Source organism: Polyodon spathula, chromosome 6, assembly GCF_017654505.1.
Source record: "Polyodon spathula isolate WHYD16114869_AA chromosome 6, ASM1765450v1, whole genome shotgun sequence".
Taxonomy (NCBI): domain Eukaryota; kingdom Metazoa; phylum Chordata; class Actinopteri; order Acipenseriformes; family Polyodontidae; genus Polyodon; species Polyodon spathula.
Window position 1 is genome coordinate 57,189,646 of NC_054539.1, and position 19,618 is coordinate 57,209,263.

The 19,618-nt window shown below is 36.6% G+C and overlaps 1 protein-coding gene across 15 annotated transcripts in view; it reads right to left on the reverse strand.

The window, feature by feature from the left end:
* Window positions 1-4,525: 4,525 nt before the first annotated feature.
* Window positions 4,526-19,618, reverse strand: part of LOC121317380 (clathrin coat assembly protein AP180-like) — a 72,370-nt gene continuing 57,277 nt past the window's right edge. For 6 of the 15 annotated variants that reach the window (XM_041253241.1, XM_041253253.1, XM_041253251.1 and 3 more), the window contains 8 exons: window positions 18,078-18,224; window positions 17,392-17,416; window positions 16,406-16,505; window positions 15,796-15,822; window positions 14,579-14,701; window positions 14,002-14,100; window positions 6,160-6,261; window positions 4,528-5,044 (listed from right to left, as the gene is read on the reverse strand). In XM_041253241.1, the coding sequence (XP_041109175.1) occupies window positions 6,169-6,261; window positions 14,002-14,100; window positions 14,579-14,701; window positions 15,796-15,822; window positions 16,406-16,505; window positions 17,392-17,416; window positions 18,078-18,224 (614 nt within the window). In that variant the 3' untranslated portion in view covers window positions 4,528-5,044; window positions 6,160-6,168. Of the gene's footprint in view, window positions 5,045-6,159; window positions 6,262-14,001; window positions 14,101-14,578; window positions 14,702-15,795; window positions 15,823-16,405; window positions 16,506-17,391; window positions 17,417-18,077; window positions 18,225-19,618 lie in introns of all 15 variants that reach the window. The other 9 variants (XM_041253243.1, XM_041253249.1, XM_041253245.1 and 6 more) reach the window with 5 other exon arrangements.

Consider the following 19,618-nt stretch of genomic DNA (forward strand, 5'->3'; position numbering starts at 1 on the left):
ATTACTGTAATTAATGATCAAAGACAATCTGCCAATTGTTAATTAACAATTAACAGGTCACTGTGGGCCACAACCTACTCTGCTAAAACTAATTAATTTTTTTAAGGAATCTCATGGTGGAATTATTATGTTTATTCGCTTCTCTCTCTGCTTCACAATAACAATCACTCCCTTTCATTCGTCCTTAACCCCAGTTAGTCCCACCATGTCCCACTCCACGGCCAACCACCAGCAGCTCCTGTGATCCGTGCCTGTCGACTGATGTGAAGCACAGCCCCTCCTTCTCCAATTGTTCATGAACTTCACATACACTACAATAGTATATTTTTTATTTGGGTTCCAGTGGCCAGGTTCGTTATAGCCAAAGGTTCATTATAATGAAGGGCGTTATAGCGAGGGTGTACTGTGTCTGTGTGAGTGTCTATATATATATAGGGTGTACTGTGTCTGTGTGTGTCTATATATATATATATATATATATATATATATATATATATATATATATATATATATATATATATATTATTATATGTGATAAGGTGTGGGGTAAAGTCCTGGATAAGCAGTATGTCAGGGTGCAAATTCTATGAAGCCCTTATCCTTTATGAAATATGTATATGGTTATGGGTTACAAGAAAATATAGTCCACATGGTTTTAATGGTGGACATTTATTCACAAAACTACATTTCCCAGGATGCACTGGGCTCTAGCGCAGGTGTTGCTCAACAATCAGGGGATAATGCTTAGCACCTGCAGCTTGTTATCTGTGTGAATATATAAGGCAGTCTCTAGCCTCATTCTGGTTGGGGAGTTTGAGGAGTAAGACCTGTGAGTATTGTGTTTTGGTGAATTGTGAGTAAATAGTTTCTGGTTGAAGGTGAATAAGGATTTTTGACTTATGCTTGTATGAAAACCTCCTTTGTGTACCTGTTATATTGGGGCGATACTTAATTTTATACAGTTGTGGAAAAAAAGCATGTTGACTCCACACACCAAAAATATTGAGGGAATAATAGAGCCTTTAAGAGTGGATCTGTCTACTATACTTCCATTTGACGATCTGGACCTGTTTCTCAGAAACTTAAGGTCAGAAAATTGCAAAGAGAAAGACGACAAGCCAAAACTGCAGGGAATGGTCCTGACAGTGCAAGCACAGCTAATAGTGCAGAGAATATGCCTGAAATCGAATTGCCTGAGTTTGGGGTCAGCCCTGAAAATTTTGGGACTGCACAGATGACCTCATGTTGATACATGCTTGTGAGAGGGTCCAAGTGATGAATGGGACTCAAGTAAATAAAGGGATTCCTCTTACTGTTCACCATTTCATTGCGGGATAGCTTGTTGTTTAAGGTTGATAAATTAGGGATATTGCAGAACAACTTTTAGCTCTAAAACCTTTTACGTCGCATTGTTTTAAATTTAGTGCATGGACATTTGCTGGGTGGACATCTGGGAGTGGATAAAACTAGAGAAAGTATCCTTAGGAGATATTTTTGGTCAGGTGAACATGCTTATATAACCAAGCACTGTACCACATCTCCAGAATGCCAGTGTACTACCTCATTGCAAGTGTTTCAGTCCCCTAGTGCCCCTTCCAATCATAGAAATTACCTTTGAACCATACCTATGGATATAGTGGGTCCTTTATGAAAATCTGCCAGGGGGAACCAATACATTTAGGTTATTTTGGAATATGCTACTCTGTATCCGGAAGCAGTTCTCCTTCATAGCACTTCTGTGAAAAACATGGCTGTGGAATTAATGTTTGGCTGAGTTGGTATCCCTAGAGACATTAACTGACCAAGGGGACCCATTCAGGTCTGAATTGAAAACAGAGTTATGTAAATTATTTAAGATTAAGCACCTATGGACTTCTATCTATCATCCCCTGCTGGACTAGTAGAATGGTTCAACAAAACGTTGAAGTCCATGCTTAGGAAAGTTGTTGACAGGGAAGGGAAATATTTTATTTTCTCTTGCCATATCTTGTTTGCTCCCAGGCATCGTTGTTTTTTTTTCCCTTCTAACTACTTTATGGCAGACACCGTCTGGGAATACTTGATATAGCTAGAGAGACATGGGAGCAACAGTCTACCCCCTACTGCAATGTTATTGACCATATTGCTCAGATGCAAGATCGCTGCTGTCACGCCCTTTTTCAAAGTGCACATTAGACAGGCACAGGAAGCACTGAGCTTTACTTGTAATAAAAATGCAAGGCTTCGGGGTTTTCAACCCAGTGATAGGGTTTTAGTGCTGGTACCCACGGTGGAATGTAAGCTTCTTGCCACATGGAGAGGAGCCTATGAAATAACTGAAATAAAAAAAGAAATTACAAAGTTCAGCAGCCAGACTGCAGCTCTACCACATTAATTTAGTGAAGGCGTGGAAGGACAGGGAAATGTTGGTTACCATGGACACGTACCCCACTGATAAGCCTCTGGCAAAAACTCAGATTTTGATAGCTGACACCCTGTCTGAGAGTCAAACCCAGGAATTAAGGGAACTTTCTGTAGTGCCTGGCAAAACTGGTGTCATTAAACATGACATTATCATGAAGCCAGGGACCTGTATTAACTTTAAGCCTTATCGGATTCGAGGCTAAAAACTGCAATCCTGAAAAAGTTGTTAGACTTCTTAAACCCCATCCGGTGTATGTGTCCGCTTACTTGGATGACGTCGTCATTCCTAGAGAGGACTGGGACTCGCGTCTACATAAGGTTCAAAAGCTGTTGTCCAACACCAGGATGGCTGGCTTTACTGCCAATCCAGCTGTGTGCTGAGGCTGAAATATTTGGGGTACTATATAGGGAGAGGTGTTGTTCGTCACCAGGATAGTAATGTGGAGACTATTCCTAATTGGCCTCGGCCCTTTTCTAAGAAAATGGTACAGGCTTTTCTAGGTCTCCTTGGCTAATATAGATGTGTCATTCCCAGTTTTGCTATGATTGTGGCCCCTCTCATAGATTTGACCAGAGAAAGGGGTTCGCTATGGTGGCTTGGAGTGCGGAGGCTGAGACAGTCTTTCGTTCCCTGCAAGACGCCCTTTGTCGACAACTGGTTTCGGCGACTCCATACTTTTCCAGGGATTTTTATTGTTGGGTTGGGGGCTATTTCATCGCAGTATTGGCTCAGAACAACACCCCGTTCTTTTCCTAAGTAGGAAACTATCGTCACTAGAGAAAAAAACTATGCCGTGGTGGATGAGTGCCTTGCCATAAAGTAAACTTTAGATTCCTTAAAATATTATTTGTTAGGTAGGCATTTTGTGTTAGTGACTGATCATGCCCCTCTCTTCTAGATGCACTACAATAAGGAACGTAATGCCAGAGTGACCCACTGGTTCCTCAGTTTAGTCTTTTCATTTCTCTGTGAAACATTAGCCAGGGTTGGCCATGGGTAAAGCCGACGGTCTCTCCCATGTTCATTGTCTTTTGTCTGCTGTCGCTCACCCCACTGGGTCTCTGCTGGGGGTGAGGATATGTGATAATGTGTGGGGTAAAGTCCTGGATGGATGGTATGTCAGAGCACAAATTCTGTGAAGCCCCTACCCTTTATGAAATATGTATGTGGTTATGGGTTACAAGGAAATGTAGTCCACATGGTTTTAATGGTGGACATTCATAAAACTACATTTCCCAAGATGCTTGGGCTGCAAAGCAGGTGCTGCTTAACAATCAGGGGATAATGCTTAGCACCTGCAGCTTGTTATCTGTGTGATTATATAAGGCAGTTTCTAGTCTCGTTCTGGTAGGGTAGTTTGGGAAGTTTGAGGAGTGAGACCTGTGAGGATTGTGTTTTGATGAATTGTGAGTGAAATAGTTTCTGGTTGAAGATGAAGAAAGGATTATTGACTTATACTGTAGGAAAACCTCCTTTGTGTACCTGATGCATGTGACCTCGACAACAAACTATACTACCTTAAAAATGTAACTCTTACAGGTATTTCCCTGTTGAATAAAATGAAGACGGAACAGAATGCATTGTACAGACAATGTTTCCATTTAACAAAAACAATGTTATTTTGATTCTTGTACACTTGCATGCATAGACGTTATTCTTTGGCCTTCTCTGCTGCAGCAAACCACAACTCAACTCCAGCTAATTATTTGAACAATGTTGCACGACTCTCGCAATGTATAATGCTAGAGATCTCGCTAACAAGGTGCAATAAATATTTAAATTAGGTTTTATTTAAATTAAGTGTTGCAACGAAAATGCAAATTGCGGTGTGTTTGCACTGCGACTGGCCCATCTTAGTACACCTACCCCCTAATCTGACAACTTGATAAATTCTCCTGAAATACATATAGGCTTTTAACAAATTCAGTAATACTTGAAAAGTATGAATGATTCTTAGAATAAAGCACAAAATAAAAACAAAATACAACGGTGGTGTACTGGGTTTCAAAATTCTACATACACACACACACACACACACACACACATATATACTATATATATTAATACCCCAAGATATAATATATAATATATATATATATATATATATATATATATATATATATATGATTCTCCAAATAAATCCAGACCAACTATGTGAGATAAAGATTAAGGTCACATTACTTCTTACACACATTTGATAATCTGAATCACAACTATATGCTCGTAACAGATACAGAGGAAATCCTAGGATTCGCTAGTGATTTTTTTATATATACTGAAAACCTTTTGAAATACACATTTCTCCAAATGGCATAATAGCTGCATATCTGCCACCTTATGAGAGGTACAGAGAAGCACTGAAAGGCATCAGAAACATACGTCCATCGTTCAAATTTGCAAACACTTAAAAGTTATGATCAAAATGCACAAATTCTTGTTATAGGAAGGGTTAACATCTAGATAAGCACATATTTGTTTGGTTCACTTTCACAATTGTGTGACAACATTTTTACAAGTACTGTAGGAATAAAAGTCTGAATTAAATTTTGTACTGGTGACAAGCTAGGAGCTTCTGGTTATCAATAATTGTTTGCAGACACCAAGCTGTCGCATTCAAGGGTCCAGTCACAAGATCAGCAGCTGAAGGAAAAAAAAAAAAACAGGGGTGACAGGAGGATTAGTATCATAATAATAGTGCAATCCACCCAGGTTTCAGCAGTGAAGAGACTCCTATTCTGCAGGTGCACTGCTTGTTTTTAATGCAAAAGTATTTTTCATAACGTAATGGCTCTGGCTGTCTTTAAATTCTAACTGTATTCACACAGCCCACATGGCTGTCAGCTTCTTGTTTTAAAAAATGTCAGCTTAGAATTTACTAATTCTGCAAAAAACAGACACACTGTTCCATGCTTCAAATATTAACAGAATTTACCAAGTACTTTTATACAGTGCTTGGGTCATTCCATGACATTCCATCTTGGCTTTAACACCCTTCCCCCTCAGATTTATTTGTGTTCCAAGCAAATAAATCTGTTCATATACACAGTTTGCAAGCTGGTTGCTTTATGTCTGTCTCTTGGCTGTTCCCTAGATACCATCACAAATTGAAGTTGAGTTAATAGTGGCAGGATTGACGAAATTATAGCGATGTTGAAAAAGAGATCATGGTCAATGCTGAAAACCCAGAACTTAAAGTGATTTAAGATAACAAAATAATTCCACTTCCATTTGTTATATAGGTCTCAAATGCTATAGTGTTTTTTTTTTTAAATTTTAAAACAGGATATCTGTTACTACTGTTGGTTAAATAAATGTCTTTTATACACAGTGACAGCGGTTAAACTGGTTTGCAATATTACCTTCCTGTAACTTTGTATATGTGAAGCAGATCCACTGACCTTTCCCCAAGGTCAAACTAACTTTTCTTGTTTGTTTTGCAAATGTGTCCAACAAAATTAAACTCACAAGTCTCTAGCACAAATAGTGTTTTAGTTAACGGTCAATTAAACATCCAAAATCAACCACATTTTTATCTCTCTGTAACTTTTGACCCTTTGAAAGCACCTAAGCTCCACATTTGGTGTAAACAGGAGGGGGTAGGATGTTACTTGTCGCATGATTTTTTTCACAGAATGACCTGCTCCCTTATAGTTTTTTTTTGCTCAGTAGACTAACTTCACAATTAAAAACAGAACCTATGCCACAAACAGAAAAGGAGCACGACTCAACTGGCCCAGGCCCAGGGCACCACGTACCTTAAAGGTTTACAAGAAGTCCTTGATGTTAAGATCTGCTAGTGGATCCTTTGTTGGCGGTTTCTTGGGGCTCTGGGTTGCAGGTGTTGGGCTTGGAGAGAGCTAGCAGATACAGGATGTCATGGATGTCAGGATACAGGATGTCAAGCACAAAGAGAAGGAAGGGACACGGAGACATTAGAAGCAACACAAGTTAAACACAGGACAGACACTCAGTCTTAACAAACAATGTACAATACTAGCACAGTGTGAGAAGCACAAATGCACCTGTATGGCAATTACAGCTCCTGCACCTGCGTTAGCAGGTCCAGTTTGAATGTTAACTTCAAGCATTTTTTCAAACCAATGTCACAAAACCTTTAAGACATTTTTTTAAGGACTGTTTTTAAACATTTTCTTGGGTTAAAGATTGCTTTGAAATAGATCTAAAATAGATGAAAGGGATTTTGTGGACTGCAAACTTGATGTAGTTGATGAAAACAGGATTTAACCAAAACATTTTTTACCATTAGTTCGGAAATTGCATTGTGACTTTTTTGTTTCAACGTAGGTCGTGGTTGTGGTGGTTTGTGTACTTGCGCGTGAGCTAAAATTCTTTCTTCTGAATTAATTTTGAACAGTGAAATCCTAAATGGGTTCACATATGTTATTTCCCTGCAATGTCTGCCACCCATAATCTGCTGTCCAGTGTGATACTAGCCAATTGCTGGCTGTCAACCCTACTCTCGCCTGTCTGTCTCTTTCTCTTGTCCCCTATCCAAGTTCTTCATGTTAGAGGTTCCCGGAGGGGACCCATTCTGCTGGTGGACTGTCGGGTATACTGTGAAATCGGATCGATTATTATTTTTTTTTCATCTCTTGATAACTTACTTAGAAAAAAGTATTTAATTTCTCATTATACAAAGAAATTTCAGGTGGCTATATCAAATAAACATCAAGGTCTGATAAACAGGGTGTTTTATTTAGAGGTGTACCCAATAATATATTAGAAGAATGAAAATAGAATATCAGATTTCCTTTTCTTTTTCAAGATGTATATGAATAGAGGGGACTATAACAAAGATCCTGTGACAGTTGTGACGTTTACTGCCATTTACTTAGCTATAATCAGCTGAATCACATCAGCTGAGAGTGAACTGTAAAAGAGTGAATACATGTTTTATTCAATAACTTATTTTTTTGGTTTGTTTGTTAAGTTAATAATGGTGTTAAACATCAAGCAACATGTTGAACCATATACTGAAACAAAAGCATACACAATGTGCACAGAATTATTTAAAAACCCTATTGAGGAGTCAATGATGTCAGTTGTGTATAAATGCCAATGGTGAACATTTCAACACCTCCTGTAGATGTGTTTACATATGTGGCAGAGCAGGGCTCTGCCCTTGGAAATACTGGCAGGGATGGAGTTAAATTCTCCTCCATGCCCAGGTTGATTGCCCCAGGTGGGAGCAATCAACTAATGTAATTAATCAATTATCATTTAGCCACCTGGCATAAAAGGAGGCCTCAGCCTCCCAGTAGAGAGGAGGGAGCTGAGGAAGCAGGTTGGTGGTTTTTTGGTGGTTTTTTGGTGGTTTGTGGTTTTGAATCCAGTGAAGGCATTGCCCAGCCTGGAAACCTTATTTTTTGTAAGTTTGTTTTCTTTGTTTAGGTATTTGTGTTTAAACATCTTTGTTTTGCCCTTGTGCATGTTTATTTTGCGTTAATTTATAATAAAAGTATATATTTTTTTTGAACTGCAGTCTGTCTCTGGGCCTCTGTCCACTCGCCAGCCTGCCACAACATATTTAAATGAAAGTGTGTTTTAATTATAATTTAATTATATTTAAGTGTCTAAGTTTCTAATTACACTTTTATAATGTGTTATTGGGTAAACTTTTTAAATAAACACCATATATATTAAAATAGAAAACTGACATACTGTTTGAAAGATTCTAAACAGAATCAGGGTATAAACAATCCTTTGAAATACCATGACGATTACAAAAAAAAATGCTAAATAAGCACTTCAGTTAGACAAAGACAAAGCTATGGTTATCAAGTATTAGGGGAAGAAAAAAGATGCTGATTAGTTTACATGTGATTATAGAGAGTGCAAGAAACAGCACATTCATGGTATAGAGGAAGGCAGTTAGGTACACAGAGAAAAACTTTTCTTTGTAAAGTGAATATTAACAATTTCTGTATACCGTACTGCAATGATCAAACTTTCAAAACGCCACAGACCAGACTTTCAAAGCTATGTAGCACTTTTCTTTCTAAAAGGACAAATAAAACATCAATTCTAGTTAAAAATGAATACGGGCTCTTAAATTAAAATGTCTAGCTTGTCCCTTTTTTGTTTGGTAAGATGTGAATTGTTCAAATGTTAATTTACTAATGATACAAACAGGCAATTATAAAACTTAGGGCCCAATTTTGATAAATGCTAAAACAATGCGGGGTGCAGCTAGGAATAGATTTTTATCAAAAATCTAATTTTTGTACAAAAAAATCCCCCAAAAAACCTTGCATATCCTGTATATGTTACAAAGGTGAAAGTTATCATTTTACAAAGCCTGGAGACTATTAATGCAAATTGCAAAGCAATATACGTTGCTAACTCTTTAGCCAGTGACCCACCTTAGATGATGATTGAAATTTCATGACCCCTGTTTTTTTAAACAAATTGTCTACAAGCAAAACCACACCAACCTAAAATGACCCTATTCACATTGTCAGAAATGTCAGACACTGATGCTACAGCTGGAACTGGTAAGACTAGGAGTTTACTGGACACTGCTGGAACTGGTAAGGCTGGTGCTGACACTGCTGGACTGATCATACTGGTGCTGACACTGCTGGGACTGGTCAGACTGGTGCTGACACTGCTGGGACTGGTCAGACTGGTGCTGACACTGTTGGACTTGTTTTCAGCTCTTAAACAGTTGCATATTTCAAGTTACTTATACAATGACTGGGGGTTGGGAACCACTGCACTACAGTATTAGATACACTCTGGTTGAAAAGTATGTTATAATTACTGTTATAATTACAATGTTACATATGCATTTATATGGAAAGAAATTAAGGCAATGTTTTCACATGAAAATCAATGGATTTGTTTTTCCAACATATTTTCGCCATATGCAAATGTTGGTATTAGTTCGGCAAATGAAAGGTTAATTTCATGCATGAAAAAATTCAAAACATGCCTGGGTATACGCTACTGGGAATGAGACTGAGTGATATTTTGGTTATTGCGAGCTAACCAGGCAAGCAAAAATAACTGACAACTTTGATAAGATCAAAGAGCGATGCTATTTTAGTTTATTCATGATTATCCTTGTAAACATGTTATTTAAAACTTTGCTACATATTTCTTTTGACAGTCACAGGAATGTGGTGCTTATTTAGCAGTTTATGTTAATTGGTTTATATTCTGTTTGGAAAGCAGGTTAAAGGTATCAAACTTAACTCAAGGTGTAAGTACGTATCAAATTTGGTGAGAAGCATTAGAATGAATGCTCTGGTTTTCAACTGAGCTCTCAATCGCTTAACTAAACCCTTAGTTGAACTAATAATTTGCTTAATTAGACCTTTTTAATTGTTTTCAGCTCTTAAACAGTTGCAGAGTTCAAGTTACTTATAAAATGTTGCACCTAGCTTGAACTTTGCAACTGTTTAACAGCTGAAAACAAGGAAATATATCTAATTAAGCAAATTATCAGTTAAATTAAGGATCTAGTTAAAGTTGGAAGAATTTGTCTAATCCCATGGAATTGGTTTAGAACTGTTGAAAACTTTAAAAACTTAAAACGCTAATAAAACAAGGAAATATAATGTACCAACAGAAACAAACGAAAAAAAAAAAAAAAAAAAAAAAAAAAAAAAAAAAAAAAAAAAACATGTTCCTTAGTTGAAAAAAAAACTAAAAATTGAGACTTAGTGCTTAAACGACAGTTTTTTTAATTTGTTTATAAACTCTTAAACAAAAAAAATCAAAAAAAAAAAAAAAAACTTAATAAAATGTTAAAAAAAAATAAAAAAAATAAAAAAGCAAAAATAAAAAACAAAAAAAAGAAAAAAAAAAACCAAACAAAGAAAAAAAAAAAAAAAAAAAAAAAAAAAAAAAAAAAAAAAAAAAAAAAAAAAAAAAAAAAAAAAAAAAAAAAACCAAAAAAAAAAAAAAAAAAAAAAAAAAAAAACAAAAAAAAAAAAAAAAAAAAAAAAAAAAAAAAAAAAAAAAAAAAAAAAAAAAAAAAAAAAAAAAAAAAAAAAAAAAAAAAAAAAAAAAAACCAAAAAAAAAAAACAAAAAAATAAAAAAAAAAAAAAAAAAAGAAAAAAAAAAAAAAAAAAAAAAAAAAAAAAAAAAAAAAAAAAAAAAAAAAAAAAAAAAAAGTTCCTTTTTATTACCTAAATTTATGCATGGTTAAACGAAATAACAAACTTTCGTCCAATAACCAGTTTTGGTTATCAGTTAAACTTCATGTAGTTTACAACCACTCTTCGATCTTACTTACTAAAGTTGTTACTCCAATTGTGTGTTTTGATTCACAGTTAACAAACGAATTTGTTTGACATCAACTCAAGGTTAAACGAATTTACCCTGTCAAAAATTTTTTCTAGTCAGAAATTTGACTTAAGTGTTAACTCAAAAACTAATTAATTTGTTAAACCGTGCTTTTGCTTGAACCGTTTTGCAACATAAACACAGTTATAGTTAAAACGACATAAAACCAAAATCTGTTTAAGCAAATTGTCAGTTCAATTAAGAGTCTAGTTATTACTATAAAATGAGACTTGGAATGAAAACAAGCAGACACAGACAGCCTTTACCAACTAGTTTGTTATGAAAACGGAGAGCGTAACGTTAGACATTTATTACTATAAAATGAGACTTAGTGGAACAACATTGTCGAGTTTGTTATAAACCAGTGGCATGCTTTAAAAATAATTGCTTTGCACATTTTAAGAATAATAACGTTATCTCATTGTAAACTTGTCCAATCATTGCATGTTTTTTTCTCATTCATGATGCTATTTGTTACAGAGAATATTCATTGTTGACACAGCTTTACCCCCCCTGTTGTGATTGATCCACAACGATCACAGCTTAATATCACACAGGACTTAAAGCAGAAAAACTAATTCATGTAAGACGAACTTTGAACTTTTGGTTGCCAAACAACAAACAATAAATACCAGCGGGAAGGGAAAACTCTTAGTATACAGAAGACACAAAGCTTAGTAAAAAAAAAAAAAATATTTAAAGTAATGAGGAGCGAAACATGATATTTTTTTTTATAAAACCTAATTTTACCCCCGACCCCACACACACACACCATCATAATCCCTCCACAATTACCCAATTGTGTTGTTTAAAATAAAATAAAAACATGTTGTTTTTAAAAATTGAGATTTTTTCTTTCTTTCTTTTTGTGGGTTTTGTCTGGTTTGCTGGGTATAGGCAGAGAGAGTGTGAGTTAAAGGCATTATTATACATTGATATTGAGCATTATCGTATACACATCATTAAAAAATGCAACTACTGAACATTTGCCTGATCTACAGCTCTGTTTGAAGGTACTTGTCTCTGAAATTATAAAGCAATACACATTTAGACTCAATACCTAAAATAAGAACTTGAATAGTATTTCTTTTTTTTCTTTAGACGCTTGAAAAGGACAAGAGGCTTATGCTGTTGACAGTATGCACACACCTTTATTCATTTTGTTTTTTATTTATTTGTTTGCTTGGTAAAAGTGTTGCCACATTCATTGCATTTTTGTAATTTTGTAATCCAGTTTTTAGTTTTTGTTGACATTGTAATTTGTAGTTTTTGTAATTTTCCTGTAAAGTGCTTTGGCATGGCATTGCCACGAAAGGCATTATATAAAAATAAATTGGTTGATTGATTGATGTTGAATTGATTTTTATGTATTCATAATTGTTTGTCTTTCTCTGGAACGGCCACCACAGATGCAGACCATGCACACTCCTTGATCACCAAACGCCGCTGTACATACTGACCCGACGCACCAGATCACTGGTCACCAGACAGGTCTGCACCAGCTCGCTACACACTTGCCCACACTACTGCCTCCACACCTGCTGGTTCTGCAGAACCTGCTCCAGTCCACTTTGACGATGAAGAGAGGTTTCTTCACATATGAAGATGCAGACCTAGAGACACTGTGACCGCTCCCTTTCAGACCTAGTCGTCCTGTAGGAGTTGACATCCCCATGGTTATCCGCGCTCTTCGATCCACCACAGCTAAGCTTACCAGTGAAATCGTTTTTTTCCACCTGTTTTTCACACAGGTTAACATCGATGATATCTGCATATTTACAAATGCCCAGGGGTGGCATTTAGTTGTAGAAAAACCTAGCTACGATAGCAGTCAAGGCGGTTGGAACGCAGTTAACCCAGAGGAGTTAATGCGATTTATTGGCCTCATAATTTACATGGGCATTGTACGGTTGCCTGACGTTCATCGGTGTTGGAGAATGACTTATTTACATCACAGCTTATGGGTTACGGCGTTCATGACATGCGATCGATTCAAGGCGATAATGGGTGCACAACATTTTGTCGATCTTGCCACTGAAAATAACACTGATCGGTTACACAAACTGTGCTACCTCCCCGATCACCCAAAAGCCACATATTTTAAACTTTATCAGCCAAACCAAAATGTAATTTTGTAATAAACCACTTCATTGACATAGCAGTCACCAACAGTTTCCTTCTCTTACAAGATCTGTACGAACAAAAGAGGGAACAGCCATTTTTGAAAGATGCAGAAAATATTCTCATCTTCACTTTAGAGAACATCTTTGCAGGCAGTTAGCGGGAATAGGTATATATGATGACATACCGCTATACGAGCCAACAGCCAAATTAAGTCAGCCTCCCTCATCGTTCCATACGTTACAAGTTCCTGGCTACCTAGAGAAGCATAAGAACTGCTTGGCTTTGTTATGAACGGCTAAAATAGATCATAAGACATCTGTTGCATGCTTCGCTCCCGAATGCAACAGGAAACCGTTATGTATGATTCCCGACCAGCCTTGCTTCTAAATTTGGCATGCTGATAAACACTGCAGTGCTAATACACAGGCGAAAAAGACAGCAGCAGATGGATTGGGTTGAAAAGGAATGGACAGCAAAGATAAGTTAGCTGGGCTTGTTAATGAAACACCTGAGACTGTAGGTATCCACCACAATGTTATAATTCATGTTTTTAATCATGTTTTTGATTTTTTTTGCAGGTGTGGTAAGATGCTATATAAAATAGTTGCTATAAATGTTTAGTTATATTGATAATTTGTCCCACAGTTCATTTCTGACAGGTAATAAATTACCTAAGTTTAAATAAAAACGACTTTTAATAAAAACAACTTCATTTCCCCTTGTTTTTTTTTTTCATACATTACCATGATAACAGGTTTTAGACAAGATTTTGCAATGTACTTTGTGATATTGTGCTTAGCCTGGACTACTTTCATAAAATAGCTGACAGTTCTGAAAATAGGGATGTTTTGGGGAATTTTGGCATACAAAATGTTGTAGCTCCTCAATAGTATAAGATATTTGAAATCAGATTTTTATTTGAAACCGCTACTAAAGGCCTTTGTAGATATAAACACAAAGTGGCCATATTCAAGCCCAAATATGGTAATTCTACCTAGACGTTAAAGCAAGTTAAGATTCTAAAGTGTCGTCAGCTTTTAGAAGGCATCTGTCTGTGGGGAAAATGGTCGCTTTACTCGGAACCTGATTAGCTGAGACGATCTGCAAAGTTTATAATTAAATTTTTATTGCCCATATTTCATGGAATTATTCAACCTACCGGTGCTCCAGAAGCTCCGAATGGCGGCCTCATCATGGGCTGGGGGTACATCATTGATGACTGAGGCATCATGGGGGCGCCTGCTCCTGCCGTGGAAGGCTGATAGAAATGAAAGCACAACAGATTTTGTAACCATAGTTACGTATTCTGTTGAGCTCCCGTTTGGTATGACCAACCCCTTGTACCCCTCAGGCTCCAAAAATGTATTACACCAAAGTCTCTACCCACATGCAAATAAGCACATTGTATTTCATCAACTTATTCCAGTTATCATCTCTCAGAAACTGTGTTAGATGGAGAGATGCTCTGGATTTGAATACAGAACACCTAACGATTGGAATGGTCCACCAAAAAGCATAAGAAATGAGCACAAAACAAACTGAATGGTGCATCAAGGGTAATAAGTTACATATGTTTTAAATAAATATACAAGTATTTTTTAGAGCTTCTACATATCTTACAATTGTGAGTTAAACATTATGGACAGCAGACAAACAAGACAGAAAAGAAGGACTAAAGATGACAAAAATGTCCCCTTGAAGAAAGGGACAAAAACATTACAAGGTAGGCCACTTACCATCCCAAACCCAGGCTGAGGTGGAACAGTGCCCATTGGAGGTACGGGTCCCCCAGGAGGGACTGCTCCTACTGGAGGTACCCCTCCAACTGGCGGGACAGTCCCAGCAGGAACTGATCCAGGCTGCATGGGGGGAGAGAGAGAAGAGTCCTTACATAACCAGGAAACACATTATTTTGAATAGCACCAGCCAAGCACAAGCAACATTGTATAACCCCCACCACATTGAAAATATAAAATGATAAAAATCTGTTTTGATAAGAATAGCAGCCTAAAAGAAAGCTCAGATACCGTATTAGTCAAGAACAACAACATTGGTTTTATTGATTGGTTAATTGACAGTGCAAGCATTTGTGCTGTCAGTAAGCAATTATTTTCTACTAGCGGCAATAAAAAATAAGCTGCTATTAAAAGTGCTTTTGCTATGTGAATATTGTTTCCAGAAAATATGTAAATAGTTACATATTTTCATATTTACCTGAAAGCATTATATTTAATATAAGTTATATTTATCCACCAAGGAACAATATCTTCAAACATTAAGTGTGTATCATAATTGGCAAATGGAATTGACAGTACAGACCCTGGGTTCTTAGTTTACTTACTGCAAGTTCAAAATGCTTCAGCCAGAATACTTACATATACCAAGTCTACCTGTCAGTTTTAAGCTCACTGCATTGGCTTCAAGTGAATCACCATATTGATTTTAAAAAGTTGCTCCTTCTGGCTCGTGTTATTTATTCCTTACAAACCGGCCATTAACAGTCTCTTGGGAATTCCATGACCTTGACTTAAAAGCCATGTTATGGGGGCACTTAGTTCACTTCACTTGGATTCACTTCCAAGTAGATTTGTCCTTCAACTAATGATCAGTTAAGATATCGTTTTATTTTGTTTCTAAAGCACCCTGGGATGCTTCTACAAGAAGGATTCTACATAGATGAAATTGGTATGATATAAAGTCTTAATTAAACAGGCTTTTATGACAATCTACTGTAAAACCAAAATTGTCCAACAACTTACAGCTTCGTGAAACAGCGACCTCAAAATACTAAATGGGGAGATCTAGAAAAATATTCCTGTGTGATGGCTAATAAAAAATATATAATTTCAGGTCGGAAGGAAACCGGTCACAGCAGTGTCATTGCAGTCTGCCATTTGCCAGCAGTCAGAGTTAATGATTTGATTAGTGCCAGCAATAAAACAGGTCCACTTACATAATGAGGGAATGGCCAACCATTCTGCTGAGGAAGAGATAGTCTTAATCACCAACTGACTAATTCAAAGTACTGAGCAATACCACCTTGATTACTGAGTGTACTGTATACCACACTTTGCAATAAAGGTATTTTTAAAAACAATTTTAGAAGCACCTAAATATCACTGGGAAACACTACCAAATTTCCACCTCACATTCCAATGTTTATAAAATAAAGCTAGGTGTACTTTTAGGTCACCTATGTTACCTTCTTTAACCCCTTAAGGTACACAAGGAATTGAGCAACTGTCAAAACAGTTTATTTTTAAAAGACATTTGAGAGTCTCTCAAGCTTCACAAGGAAACGGACAATTCCGATGCCCAGATCCAACCTGTCAGTACAAACCTGTTTTGTGCAACTCATTGTAAAAATAAAAAGTTAGCATAATTGTATTTGTGGGAAACATATGTTCCTTGTACCTTAAATGTTTAACCCTATTGCTACCATTACTACTATGAATTACCAGCAACAGTCAAGATTTCGTTTTTTTAAAGAAATTGTTTTATTAATAAAAACAGACTTTGAACACAAAACATGTATCTTAAAGCATTGTGTTGACAATATTTACCATTTGAGAGCCAGGTGTTCCCCAGGTGGCTGGGGCTACTTTTGGTTGCCAGTGTACACCTCCTGTCAATTTCTTTTCACCGGCATTCCACTGAAGATCTCTGCAAGGCAAACAAGAGATTCAAATGACCTAACTGTTCCTCTCTGAATCCCATGACAGATTCCAGTGTGGGGCCAGATACGAATCATTTTCATTTGAAGTCTCTTTGGAGCCTTTAAAATTATGGCAGTGGGATGAGTATTCACATTTTAATACCATTAGCAGAAATATGAACTGGCACAATCATCTTATGGAAATACCAAGACTTTGATAGGATGGTGGCTACACTTAACATCCCTGCAAGAGGTAAAGCAGACTTAGAAGTAGGGACAGGAGGAGCATATCACTCTTTTCTTGTCTTCATTTTTTAAAATGGAGACAGAGGGCAGGAGACAGTAGCAGGGTTTAAACATATGGTGGGAAGATTGAACAGCAGTAATTTAGCAGGTAGAAACAGAAGGCAAAACACACAAACACACTGACGCACAAGACTAATCACCACCATTACACAATTATATTTTGCTTATTATATGCTGTATAATTTAGGAAATACAAACACAATCTAGCTACTGTTACCGTAGCGTTGATCATAATTGTTCTGTTGACTGCAATCAACATCAACTGCAATCCCATACTCCTGCTGTATATTATTAGGACAGCCGCGGCAGTGCTGCAATCAGAACTATGTGCTCTGAACTTCATCCTTTAGCAATAATGCCATGCTAGCATGCAGCTACATAAATACAAGGGCAGAGGACTCTCAGAAATGAGAAACAGTGGAACTATTTTTACAACAACACTGCAGGTCTGATTCATTAAGACCTGCACCTCCTAAAGACTTTTTACATATCTTAAGAAAGAAAACTAAAATGGAAATCTGTTAGCACAAGCATGTATTTTAATGATACAGGGAAAAAGCTAAAATAACATTGCATAAAAATACTTACTTCTTCTGTGCAGCAATACCAAGATCTACCAAGAAGAAACACAGATAACATTAATTACAGTACCACCATCTGCATCCGTGCAATTTAATCACATCTACTACAGTAACCCAACCCAGTAATTTATACTGTAGATATCAATAGATATTAATAATGTTAAATATTGCTTTCTAAATTAAACTGGACTCTAAAATATTACATACAGCATATATTGAAAACATTGAAAAAAAAAAATTGTGCTAGCACAGGCTGTTAATTCTCTAGAAATTCCATAATATGAAAACATGAGCTTGGGTACAGTAAAGCTTAAAGGGATACTTTACACCATCAAGATTTTGGGAACATCATGTTATGTGTGCTTTGTATAATTCTCTATTGCTGTTTTTGCTTAGATTCTTATGTACCAGGATTACTATCTAATTTCCTTTTTCAACCATTAGGGCTAAATTCTAAAAAGGCTATGGAGAAAAATCTGGAAAACTATCAGAAATCTAGCAATATGACAATGGATTTGGAAGAATATTGTTATGTTAATGAGGCATAAAAAACAATGGTCTTGAGGTTCTAGTAATGACCAATAGGGGGTGTACAACCATCATTTGTGCCCCCTCTGAAAACATACAAAACCCATTTACTAGGGGGGATACAAAAATTAGGAAATGCATGAAGATTCATTTAGCACCACTTACTTCCAACCAGGTTAGCCAGAGAGGAATCCAGGTCCCCTGCCAGGGCTTTACCTGACTGCGCCCCTGCCATGCCAACAAGTCCAGCTCCAGCTCCCTGACCCTGGGGTGTCATTGTAGGCATGAGGAGGTCCCCTAATCCATCAAACACTTCAGGCAGAGAAAACACAGGCATTAGTGCCAGGGCAGCTCCAAGCACAAAACATGAAAGACCAGCTGCACACGATACATCTAATCTACCACTGAGACCGCGCTGGGAGAGATATTCAGCAGTGAAGGCCTCTCCTTTACTGTACAGAGCAGCAGGGAGTTTCACTTTTTCTTGTCAGGATGTGCAAATATTTCAACTACAAAGCTACAGATATAATCCTGGTAATACCAGGATGTTGTTGGATCCTTTAACAACAGCCGATAAAAAGTTATATGATTACAAAACGTTATTTATAAGAATTTAGCTTGAAATGTCATTAAATAACTGTTTACATATCCCCTCTACTATTTTATGGTGTTTGCGATTACTTAGAGTGCTTCTGTTACTCCAGTACAGAGTAATTACCATTGCAAGGAACGGGCTTTCCCAGTTTAAATCATGTGACAATGTGACCTCTCAACTCTCTCAGTCTCATCTTCTCCCTCTGTCTGTATATATGTAGAGTAGGCAGGGCTAGCAGAGTTGAAAGGTCACACTATCACGATTTCAGTGGAATGAGGAAGGCTCTTCAGTCCCAGCAAAGCTATGTAAAAAACCGATCACTCAATACGTGAACAACAGAACAACTCAAAATGATTGATAATACTAGAAAACAGATTAATCGATGGAGTGCAGTATGTGTTTTTTATGATTTACACTAATGAATATGTATCATGAGTTTTAGAAAAATCTAAGTGTATCAACTTCTGCAAATTCTTATATATTTTTAACAGTATGGTTTGAACGAACCCCCTCACTGTGTGTCTATGGGAAACCAGACTTCTATAATACAAAATAATTCATTAGAATTTCTACAGTAATCAAATAAATAAAAAAAAAACATTTTGTACATTAGTGTCTTCAGCAACTGTGGAACTTTTACTGTAAATACCCAACTGACTGTCAATGACAAATGACTGTCATCTATGCAAGATAGCTGTCATATCGTATACGATCACCAGTACAGTATTTGCTGTCATCTGTAATAGTCATATTAATAACTTATGCGATTAAGTAAAGTTTGTTTCAACAACTAAAGTGGCAAACAGAACACAGACTGCCCCAGAAAGTTGGTATTAAGCTTGTGTAAAGACTAAAACTCACCAATCATACATTTGAAGCAAAACAATGACCCAGCAAAGAGAGAAAGAGTGAGAATGGAAGAGAGAGAGACAGCAGTGTTGAAGTTAAGCTGTATGCAGTACAAACTGAAGATCTTGCACTACATCATCTCAGCAACATCTACCAGAATCAATTGATTTGGGTTTCATGCATATGTTTGACATCTAGTACATAGAAATACACACCCATACAACACATACAAACACACAGCACACAGGTATCTAATCGTGTC